The following is a 12,220-nucleotide window of genomic DNA, read 5'->3' on the forward strand; positions in this document are numbered from 1 at the left end:
ACCAGGGGCCAGATAAAATTGCGTTGGCCCAAAGAATATCATCTGGCTGTTCCTCTCCTACTGCATTAAACAGTGACATTGTCCCAGATTCAGAAATATTGTCCTGCGTACTCTGCCATCTGGCTGCTTCATCAATCATCTTCTTAGGCACCTATTACTACTTTCTCCCAAAAGGCTACTCTGATATCAGCAGCACACTGTAAAAAAAACACACAACAACATAAAAAATGATACTTTAGTGTGCTGAAACATAATTTGCTACTCAGAGAAAAAAACAATTACTCATCTGGCGAATGGGACACTTTATGGAAGTTTTCCAGCCAGAATAATTGCAACAAAGGAAAGACAACAAAACCAAACTCTTTCCCCCTCTCTTCTTTTTCTTTCTTTCTTTTTTAAGTTAAGAAGATAGGCTCTAAGAGGATGTGCCTTCTTTTCAGAAACTTAATAAGGTCATGGCCTTAGTTGGAAAATGCCATGCTTGGGCAATTCTAGATTCTCTGAGGAGCTGTCTGAGGGTGATTTTCACTCAATTTCCGAAGCCATTTTGTACACATGGAACCTCCACATCCTTAATGCGCGTGCAGGCTTGGCCATGCCTTTTGTTTTGTTTTGTTTTTTGTGATTTGGTTGCTGTTGAACCTGCCTTAACTAACATTCCTATAGTGTTCTCCAACAGGGGCGTAGCCAGGATCAAAATTAGGGGGGGGGGAGGAGCAAGGCCAAGGCATGGGGGGAGGGGCCACAGTGGGGCAAGGAAATCCATAGTCGTTCAGGGGCGAGGGGGCGCCAGGATCAGCCCGAAATCGGGCTGCTCCAACCCCCTCCTCCCCCTCCACGATTGGCAGGGGCGAGGGGGCGCCAGGATCAGCCCGAAATTGGGCTGCTCCGACTCCCTCCTCCCCCTCCGCGATCGGCAGCGGCGAGGGGGCGCCACGATCAGCCCGAAATCGGACTGTTCCGATCCCCTCCTCCCCCTCCGCGATCGCCGGGGCGGGTGGAGGGAAAGCTGGCTTTCCCTCCACCCGCCCCGCAGCCAGCAAGGGAGAAGTCCCTTCTAGCCGGCTGGCTGTGGAGCGGGTGGAGGGAAAGCCCCAGAGCCGCGCAAAGCATTTGGCTGGCTTTCCCTCCACCCGCCCCACAGCCAGCCGGCTAGAAGGGACGTCTCCCTTCTCCCTGGCTGGCTGTGGGGCGGGCGGAGGGAAAGCCAGCTAAACGCTTTGCACGGCTCTGGGGCTTTCTCTCCACCCGCCCCACAGCCAGTCAGGGAGAAGGGAGACGGCAGGGGGGCAGTGGGGCAGGCTGGCCAGCGGTCCTGCTTCTAGGGGGGCAACTTCCCCCTTCTGCCCCCTGTCTACGCCCATGTTCTCCAAGACCAAACAGTTCGCAAGAGCATCTTCCCTGCCCCACAATGAAGTTGCCACCCTTTTGTCCATTTTGTTCTGTATCTAGTCCTATATTCCCTGCTCCGACAGTACTGCTCTCTGGGTTGATGGCAAGGCCCCTGGCCGTTTTGCAGCATGGCCCCAAACTCCTGCCTCTTTCCCCCTATAACTTCTTTCGAAATGAAACAACAACAAAACCCCATACCCCACTGCTTGCAGTTGGCTTCGTCCGTGAAAGTCAGGGATCAGAACCAGGACTTTGGGAGACCAGGATTCAAATCACCTGCTCAGCCACAAAGCTCACTAGGTGACCTTGGGCCAGTCACTGCCTCTCAGCCTAACCTAACTCATAGGGCTGTTGTGGGGATTAACTGAGTAAGAGAAGAACCATGTATGCCACCCTGAGGTCCTTGAAGAAAAAGGCGGAATGAATGAATGAATGAATGAATGAATGAATGAAACTGTGTCATAGCCAGTGCCCCATTTTATTTTTTTAAGGAAATGGGAACAGCCCTGCTTCAGGATCCCCTGTCTTTCCCACAGTCTGCTACGTGATCTTTTTAGCTGGAGTTGCCATGGGACAGATCTTGTTATTTTTGCATGCAAAGACTGCATCTACCGCTGTGCTGTGACCTTCTCCCCAAGTTTGTTTTTAATGCATTCATTTCCTGATAAACCTGCAGAAAGCAAACCCCCATAAACATTCCATTAATATTTTCTTTAGCTTTTACCCTATTGTATTTAAATAAAAATAATAATCCAGGGGGGAGGTGTCAAAATTCCTAGTACACCTGTGTCATTTGCTGTAAGTGAAGAGCACCAGAATTTCCATCAAGCACTCTAGAATGTTTATAGGTCTCCATGCTCCATTATGCCTTCTCCACACTTCCTGCACCAGCTCTGAAAGATTTCATATACAGTAATCATAAAGGAGATGATTGAATTCCCAAAGCTTCATGATGGGCTGTAAAATGTGCCTTTCACTCTGATAAACACCATTCTTTCCCACTCTAACCCCACTGAATTCAGTCAGCCGTAGTTTCTCCCGCGCGTGGACTGTTGTAAATGTTGACAAACTTTCCCCATTCTCCTCTTGCTGTAAGGATGGAGAATTTAATACTCAAAGAAGTGTAAACTGAAAAAATATATATATAAAAAAGGGAGGGTTGGCCTTTAACAGATATTTCGATATCATGCCCTTTGACTTGGAAACTATTGCCCCAGGTTATTTGTTATTATTATATTCTGCCCTTCCTCCCCAAGGCTGGCAAACTGATATACAATTTAAAACCAAAACCAAAGCAAAACCATTCTAAAACAAATTAAAACATTCTGAAAACAATGACAGTTAGAAAAACATTCTTCCATTCAGTGATCTTGAGCTACTCAGGAACAGTGTTCTTCAGTCACCAAATACCTGGGCAAATAGGGATGTTTTCAAATTCTTCCTGGAGGTAAATAATGATGGAGAGAGGTGCACCTCACTAGGGAGGGCATTCCACAACTGAGGAACCAGCACTGAAAAGGCCTTGCCTTGGGTCAGTGCAAGTCGAGCAGCTGCCCAGTGGTGGCAACACTAGTAAGGCCTTGCCTGCTGATCACAAGGTCTGAGGTAGTTGGTAAGGTAAAGGACTCCTGGACGGTTAAGTCCAGTCAAAGGCGACTATGGGTTTGTGGGGCTCATCTCGCTTTCAGGCTGAGGGAGCTGGCATTTGTCTGTAGACAGCTTTCCAGGTCATGTGGTCAGCATGACTAAGCCACTTCTGGCACAACGGGACACCGTGATGGAAAGCAGAGCGTATGGAAACACTGTTTACCTTCTTGCCACCTGTTTATCTACTTGCACTGGTGTGCTTTCGAACGGCTAGGTTGGCAGGAGCTGGGACAGAGCAACAGGAGCTCACCCCATCGCAGGGATTTGAACTGCCTGCCTACCTAAGAGGCTCAGTGGTTTCAACCCCAGAGCTACCTGTGTTCCTAGGTAGTTGGTACTGGCATTTTAGGTGCTTGGGTCCCAAGCCATTTAGGCCTTTATATGCTAGTATGTGGAGTGTGTCTCCGGGGTTGAAGTCAAACCACTGCATTAGCAGCACTGAAGTGACTTCCTCGGAGCACAAGTCTGGGCAGCGTGTATGGAACTCCTGGGTTGCCCAGAAGGTAAGACACCCACCCCCAGCCTCACTGTTGTGGTCCAAAGGAAAGCAGATTAATATGTTTGGCATGAGCTTAGCTGAAGGAGGTGTACAAGGCACCATTCAACAGTCTTAGGGACTCCACTCCGGATTTGTGTAGGGTTTACTCCTTAGCCTTTTCTTCACCTGAAAACACCCCAGAAGGCAACAGAGGTTTAGGGCCAGGGTTTTCCTTCTCCTAGATGGGCTACCTTCCCAGGTTGATGAGCCCCATCTGCCACTCACCATCTTCTACAGCATGTGCAGAAACCACCTTCTTGACCATTGGACCCGCTATTTAAGTGGCCTCGAGGCCTTTCAGTTCATATCTGTCTCATTAAATCACACAGGAAGCTCAAATTCTTTGAGACAGGGATAAGGCTTCTTCTGTTTGTTTGTTTTTGCTTCCCTCAGCAGTTCTTTATCTATGGCCATGTTGACAATCTTCCTTTGTAGTGTATAGCAATTCTCTCAAGCCACAAATGGAGACAATTCAATGAAAATGGGCGGAAGGTCTCTAAAAACCATTGATGTTTTTTAATAGTTTGACATCAATGCTCCGTGAAGTTAGCCATTAAAATGTTTAAATTGACCTTGTCAAGGTCACTTGGTCTTTGTTTTGCTTGAGTACATTCTGTCTGCTATGAGTGGCCGTTATCTCATGAGAATGACCACTCTGCAGGATATTTCCGCTTAATTATAGGTAACTCGTTTAGAGGATGTGTTTGAAACTCTCAAATAAATGTGACCGTTCAAACAGAAAATATGATTTCCAAGAAGCAATTAAAAATATTATGGTAAATTAAGAGTCACATAGTGAACAAATAACTCTTAATTCGCCCCCACCCTCCTCAGGGTGCAAGCCTGCTTTCTATTTGCAGAGGACAGAGTGCAGAGGCTCCCTCCATTCTTGGTGTGCATGACACTGGGACATGCAACATTCTACCTTCATGCTTGTAAGATGTCAGGGCAATCAGGCAACAGAGCCTAGGTGCTTTACTCTCTGTGCCACAAGATGTCAAGTCAGGAGTTAGGAGCAGGTCATCAGTGACTCACAAGGTATCAATGAAGTTAACTCTTTATTCAAAGAAACAAAACAGGGCAGGTTTAGTGATCACAGCAACTCTTCCCAGTAGGTCTTGCCTCAATGAGGCAGTTGCAAGGACTGAAGGTCCCCGCCTTCCCACAGCTCCGTAAGTCTCCTCCTAGCCCAAGCTCTTCCCAAGCAACCTGAGACTTCTCTGCCTTGTCTGTCTTTGCACTGTCCTCTGTCCAGCCAGTGTGGTATACTGGCTAAGAGCGGTGGACTCGTAATCTGGTGAACCGGGTTCGATTCCCTGCTCCTCCACGTGCAGCTGCTGGGTGACCTTGGGCTAGTCACACTTCTTTGAAGTCTCTCAGCCTCACTCACCTCACAGAGTGTTTGTTGGGGAGGAAGGGAAAAGAGATTGTTAGCTGCTTTGAAACTCCTTAGGGTAGTGATAAAGCGGGATATCAAATCCAAACTCCTCCTCCTCCTCCTCCTCCTCCTCCTCCTCCTCCTCCTCCTCTGCTTCTTCTTCTTCTTCTTACCTCCCTGGGTTCTGGGAGACCAGGGTGGAGGGAAGCTGATCGCAGCAGGAGAGGAAGACACCAGGGCTTCTTCAGCAGCCTGCATCATCTCTGCCTTTTGGCCCCCCTCCTCTCCAGCCTCTGCCTCTGATTCTGGACTGCTCTCTGCCACAGCCTCTTCCTGCTCACCAAACCCTGTTACTTCTTCAGCTTCCAACACTTCTTCCTCCCAGTCGGCTTCCCTTTCTCCCTCTGACCACCAGCAGCCCCTAGTTGTGAGCCTTCTTCCCTTGGGGGTTTCCCAGCTGGTACCTCCCACCACTCCTCTGCATCCAGCCAGCCCATGACACCGGGACAACTTTCACGCTAAGGCAATACCTGCCCAATCTCTGCCATGTTGCTGCATCACCCATATGGGTTCTTCATTCCAGCCAGGACCATGGGTCTCAAGGGACCAATAGGGGACCCTCCTGACTGAATGCAAGTCCTGCTCCAAGCTACTCAGCCTGAGCAGATGGCCTGGCCTGACCTCATCTGTTACAAGACCTGTGATCTGGTTCTTACTATTGGTATATTCTTTCCACTGGCCCTTTGCTTCTCATCTGCCCAACTCAGTAACCAGCCACCAGCCCATTGTCTGACTATGTCTGTGTTGTCTAACCTTAGTCCATGTTTCTCTGATCTGATCCAGGCTGTCTGTGACCACATCTCCTGCCTCTGGCCCATTTGACCCTGAAGATCCTTGGTTCTAGGCCTAACAATGCCGTGTAAAGGCAATTGTGTTTTTGAGTACAAGTGTTTGAGAGCTTTAAAGTTAGGCTGAGAGATAATTGCTTCTTCAACGCCACCCAGTGAGAGCCCCATTGACAAGATACAGATAATAACAACTGACCTGGTGGCACATTTCCCAAACAGGTTGGTCTCCACCGACTTAAACTTTATGAATAAAACTTTACCAGTTCTCATTTAGGCTCTAAAGTGCATTAGGAAGACAGAAATGTTAGAGATCACCACAACTATGTGGTTTTAATTATTTAACAACTGCTGTTGCTGCGGAATAATTATCATTATTAATCACTTCTATAGCCTGGTTAGTGTAATATACTTTGCTGTCTGTATCTCATTCATTATTATTGATAAGGCAATTTATTTCCTTGGGTCGAGGATTAACTCGCTCTCCCACATGACTGATTACAGGTAGGTAGCCGTGTTGGTCTGAGTCGAAGCAAAATAAAAAAATTCCTTCAGTAGCACCTTAAAGACCAACTAAGTTTTTATTTTGGTATGAGCTTTCGTGTGCATGCACACGAAAGCTCATACCAAAATAAAAACTTAGTTGGTCTTTAAGGTGCTACTGAAGGAATTTTTTTATTTCCCACATGACTGATGTTATTGGGTGGTGGGAATAGCCTCCTTGAAATGGAAGGTCCTTTTTCTGAATAAAGGGACAAAACAGATTTCAAGGAAATCCCTATATATGGGCTGTACTTGTTTGAAACATTGTTAGTTGAGCGCACAAACTTGGAATTTATTACTATCCCATCCTTTTCCGGTTACAGGTAGGTAGCCGTGTTGGTCTGGGTCGAAGTAAAATAAAAAAATTCCTTCAGTAGCACCTTAAAGACCAACTAAGTTTTTATTTTGGTATGAGCTTTCGTGTGCATGCACACTTCTTCAGATACAGTGAAATAGAAGTCCCCAGGCACTTATGTAGAGAAGGGGTGGGGAGGGGTGGGGATGGGGAGGGGAGGGGGGATCACTCAGAAGGGTGGTGGAAGTGGGTGATTGACTGACTGATAGCTGTTGATGACCGAAAACGACTGCAAATGGTTTTCCATCAAAGATGCACCCAAATCAGATAAAATAACAAACTTTGCCAAGGCCTAGGGGGCCCAAGAGGCAGAGATTAGTCAAGCTGGTGCAGAGTCATGGATGTCTTTCCCTCCGGCTGTGACAAGCTCCCCTCCTCCCAGAACCAGGAGAGGCATGAAGAGAGTGGAGAAGAAGTTAGCATCATGTAGGTGCAATTTCAGATTGCTTTGGGAAAGACCGGGGAGAGGAGGAGACACAGGCAGCTGTGAGAAGGCAGGGACCTTCAGTCTCTGCAACTGCTTCATAGGGGCAAGACCTACCAAAGAAGAGTTGCTGTGCTCATTAGGTCTGGCACTCCTGAGCAGAGTTTGCTGCTACTAATAAAGAGTTAACTTCACTAACTCAGTGTGATTTATTGCTGGTTTGCTCTCTGACTTGCAGAGTCTTAACTATGGAAAGCTGGTATAACTTATACCGACATACCGTAAATCACACTGGGGTCAACTACCCCTATTCCAAACTCTGTTCAGGTGGAATTTGACTTACACCACCATTTTTGCAGGCTAAATTATCCTGGTTTGCTGTGGGACGTTACTGAGATGGAAGTGGTTTGGAACAGGCGTAACTTTGTCCTGTCCTGCCACGCCTCCTTCTGAAGACTTATACCGGTGTAAATCCCACTTGCTGAGTTCTAGTTGAGCCAGGGTCAGGGATATTGCAAGCTCCACTGAGGTGAGGGACGGATCCTGAGAAAGCCCAAGATCTGCTGAATCCAAGCCCTCCAATCCTGGTGCATCTTGGCTTAGGGTTGCACAGTTATCCTCCTTTCTTGGCGCACCTTTCTTGGTGCTCCACCTTGGCTCACTTGGCTCGAATGTTTAAAGCTTTCCATCTGCTCATAGCTTTTATTCAGTGCATTGATTCTCTGCTCATATCATGTTGTATTATGGATCGAGTAGACTAATCTGTATCAAAGCAAGGCAGGGTGGGGAACTAGCATGTTATTGGCTATGTCTTATAGAAGGCTGTTGGACTAGATCAGGGCAGGTGGCTTATCCAGGGCCCTGCAAAACTCTCTTCTTCTTCCCCAAAGAAGACTCACCACAATGTGGCAGTGTAGGTCTGCTCAGGGAGAAGGAAGGACTTTTCTGGACTGGACGTGGCCCTTGAATCATACGTTGTCTTTGATCCTTCCATCAAAGAGCACAGTATATTGCATTGACACATGGTTTAGCTCAGCCTCTCAAACTGGTGTCTGACGCCTCTTTCATGGTGGGGCGAGTCCACCGACGTCTTTGAGATTTCATTAGCTAGCTAGGAGATAATACGGAGAAACCGTGCCTGCAAGCAGAGCTCTCCTTATTACGATCAAAGCTTCCCAAATATGAGCAGCCCATAATGAACAGATGGCAACCTGGCTCCTGGCACCTGCAAGGCACAGCCTCAGAATGCTCCTTTGGCTGCTCACCAACCTGCAACTGCTGCTAATAGTACCGATAACACAAATAAAGGGTGCTCGGGGTGCTTTCTGCGAAAACAATAGAAGAAAACTCACAGGGCATTAAAGTAGTACGATTCAATTTGCTCTGCAAATTTGCTTTTTCCCCGGCCTCTTTTGTCCTCCTGGCATTCCTGGCTGGTTCCTCTCCACCCGCCACCCCCCTCTCTCCTCCCTTCTCTCTCTCTCTTGTAAATACATATTCCTGCTGGGTGGCTTGCAAAAATAAATACATTCAGAAACTCTAATGTAATTAAGAGGAAGCTAATTTTGGCAATTAGCCAGGAATGTATTAACATGCTGTGCTCAGTCTGGTTGTGGGTAGAGTGGGCCCCCCTCCCCTTGCCCCCTGAAGCACTATTGCAAATGACAGAAGCCCCTCTTCTCTCTGCCCCTCCCTCCCTGGGTGTAATGACAGGCATCTCCATATGCTGCCTTTTGCATTCTGTTTCATTACTCAGCACTGCTTTTATCCTAAAGAATACTAGGCCCAGAGTCTTGGGAAGGAGACAAGGTGAAAAGCACGGCTGGCGTGTAGTATCTGTGCTGTTGAATAAACAGTTGGTTGAACAGTGAACATTCCTAATGCATATTAAAGAAAAAGAATACCAACACAATGGCAGGCGGGGAGGGGCGCATTTATTTGACCTGCACCAGAACCAGGGGCAACCCCCTCCCCCAAACCAGCTAGGGAGACAGCTTGCCGAACGCAGCAGTTGCCAAACTGGCATCTGTTCAGGGCCGCCCAGTGACTTACTGTAACAAATTCATGTTGAGTTCCAGCACCTATTTTTCTTGGGGAAAAAAGCACTGGTTCAGCCTTACCCATACCTCAAATCTGAGGTCTCCTCGGAGGTGGAACAGTGGGAGCTGGATCCCCTCAGATCCTCAAAGATCTGTTGAACCTGGACACCAGCTATCTGCATTCCAGAGCTACTCTCAGAACCAAGGAGGAAGAGGAAGCCAGGCAGCAGTTTCCAAAGTGCTCAGCCAGTTGCATGCGAGGCCACCTGAGAGGAGAGGGAAGTCCATGGAGGAACCTGCCAGATCAGGGCTGGGCTGACATGCAGAAAAGAGTAGACTGTCCAGTTTCTATATAAGGTCTGACCTGCTTCATTTGAGCAAGACCTCTCTTCCAAGTTCCAGCCTTCCTGGCCTGGGGAAATGGACAGTCTGAGAGATCCAGGAGAGCGTAGTGCTGATAACACCAAGGTTGCGGGTTTGATCCCCATATGGGACAGCTGCATATTCCTGCATTGCAGGGTAAAGGTAAAGGTAAAGGGACCCCTGACCATTAGGTCCAGTCGTGACCGACTCTGGGGTTGCGCGCTCATCTCGCATTATTGGCCGAGGGAGCCGACGTATAGCTTCCAGGTCATGTGGCCAGCATGACAAAGCCGCTTCTGGCAAACCAGAGCAGCACATGGAAACGCCGTTTACCTTCCCGCTGTAACGGTTCCTATTTATCTACTTGCATTTTGACGTGCTTTCGAACTGCTAGGTTGGCAGGAGCTGGGACCAAGCAACGGGAGCTCACCCTGTCACAGGGATTCGAACTGCCGACCTTCTGATCAGCAAGCCCTAGGCTCAGTGGTTTAACCACAGCACCACCTGGGTCCCTCGCATTGCAGGGGGCTGGACTCAAATCTGCAATTCTATGATTCTGATTATAGTTTTCATTCTATGCATATCAACCAAAAGACTAATAGAATCAAAGCAACTCCTTTATTTGCCCCACAGAGAAGTCCATCTTTTGGTACCAGGAAGAACTTGGGTGTGAAGATATCAGACATATTAGAAGCTCAAGGACCAGGGCCCCTGAAGGACCACCTAGTCCCTCTTCAGCCTACTTGTAAACCAAGATCTTCACTGGAGGTGTCTCTAGGTGCCACCATCCAGTGTTATGGAGCAGGTGGCCACTGGGGAGAGGGCTTCTCGGCTTCGGCACTCTCCTTTTTGAATGTGCTTCCCAGGTCATATCAGCACCAAATACTGTATCTTATTTCCCATGGCTGAAAACTGCTGTTGAGCTTGTCTTACTTGCTGTGTTTAAGAAGCTCACTTTGCTATCGTTTTTATTCATTTTTTAAATTGTACAATACAGAAATGCTTGCAAATAATTTGTATAAGATTACCATAAATTAAAAGCATCATATGTTTGTATATTGCCTTGGTATTTATCATTCCAAAACATAATGGAAACAGCTCATTCTTCCATAAATCTATTTGGCTGATTTATATGAGTTCTGTTAAAGTAAGTTTAATTTTATCATGGTTAAAACAGACCATATTTTCTCAATCCAGTCTAATAAGGATTAGATTACTCCTTTTCCAGTTCTTGGTTATAATTATTTTTGCAGATTGATTTTATTCTTTTAATTTTGTGTGTCACCCTGGAAACATTTATGTGGTGAAGGATGGGATATTCATTTATCAGACTAATACACATATTTTAAAACAGGAATATATTAAGGGAAAATAGAAACATAATCCCATAATATGTTGTGACTGCTAAAAGTGGGGCAAAACTTGCTCTGGGTTTCAATGTTGAATCCTTTAGTCTTTTTGGAGGGGTTGATATGATCTGAAGGGCCATTTCTTATCTGTAATAAGGTTTGAGAAAGATCACACAAAAGCCATTAAGAATGCTGGCTGTCAATGTGAAATTCTTTGACAACAAGTTTGAAATGACAGGACAGGTCACATTTTAGAGTCTTGGATGTCTGTTTTCCTTCATTGCTATGCTGATAGTTTACTGGTATTCTGTTTTCTTTCTTCTCCTCCGCTGCCCCCCCTCCCCGACAGGGATTCGGGAAACAAGTGGATGTGTCATATATTGCCAAATATTACAACATGAGTAAAAGCAAAGTTGACAACCAGTTCTACAGCGTGGAAGTGGGTGACTCGACCTTCACAGTTCTCAAGCGCTACCAGAACTTAAAACCAATCGGCTCTGGGGCTCAGGGAATAGTTTGGTAAGTTTCTGCAGGAAGTGTTGTCCGTGTATATTTATTGATTTGCGTGTTTTCTTTCCCCTCTGGTTGTGAGCGGGTTATGCCGTCTGTTTGTTCTTCATGATTTGCTACCCATGGATGTTGCTCAGGGCTGTGGTAATTAGCAGGGAAACAGCAAATGATCAGAGGCGGGGGGAGGCTTGGTGGATAATATCCTACATCTCTGTGGTCCTAGTACCTAGTACTAGTCGGGTCGGCCGGGGGCAGGAACGATCCCCAGGCATAATGCAGGAACAAATCCAGCCCGTCTCTCCCATCAGCGTTCAGCGTGCAGCTCTAGAGAGTTCCGACAGCCCTTTCCCGACGATTTATTACGACCCATGTCTTGGATCAAGTTACAGGTAGGTAGCCGTGTTGGTCTGAGTCGAAGCAAAATAAAAAAATTCCTTCAGTAGCACCTTAAAGACCAACTAAGTTTTTATTTTGGTATGAGCTTTCGTGTGCATGCACACTTCTTCAGATACACTTGAAACAGAAGCAACCAGACCCTTATATATATTCAGAGGGTGGGGTGTGTGTGTGTGTGATGGGAATGGGTGATGGGCTGTAAGAGTGGTAAACCTGTTGATGGCTGTTAACGACTGCTGATTACTGCAATAGGTCCTGCAGGGGAAAAACAAGGGCTCAGCCCTTGTAAGTGTAAGGCAGAACAAAAGGAAAACATGTCTCCTCTCGCTGAGAGAAGCCCGAGAAAAAACAAAAGAAACGGAAACAGAATACAACAAACATCCGCTCCCGCGATTCCAACAATCTTTGCTGGAATGCATAACATAGGCATGTGACCTGCAC

General features: G+C 46.9%; 1 protein-coding gene across 2 annotated transcripts in view; it reads left to right on the forward strand.

Annotated features, from left to right (window-relative positions):
- The window catches only part of MAPK10 (mitogen-activated protein kinase 10), a 163,106-nt gene that overhangs the window by 60,690 nt on the left and 90,196 nt on the right, over positions 1-12,220 (forward strand). For both annotated transcript variants that reach the window (XM_088660576.1, XM_060278429.2), the window contains exon 3: positions 11,223-11,392. In XM_088660576.1, the coding sequence (XP_088516702.1) occupies positions 11,271-11,392 (122 nt within the window). In that variant the 5' untranslated portion in view covers positions 11,223-11,270. The remainder of the gene's footprint in view (positions 1-11,222; positions 11,393-12,220) is intronic.

The sequence above is a fragment of the Zootoca vivipara genome, chromosome Z1 (assembly GCF_965207765.1).
Source record: "Zootoca vivipara chromosome Z1, rZooViv2.hap1.1, whole genome shotgun sequence".
Taxonomy (NCBI): Eukaryota; Metazoa; Chordata; class Lepidosauria; order Squamata; family Lacertidae; genus Zootoca; species Zootoca vivipara.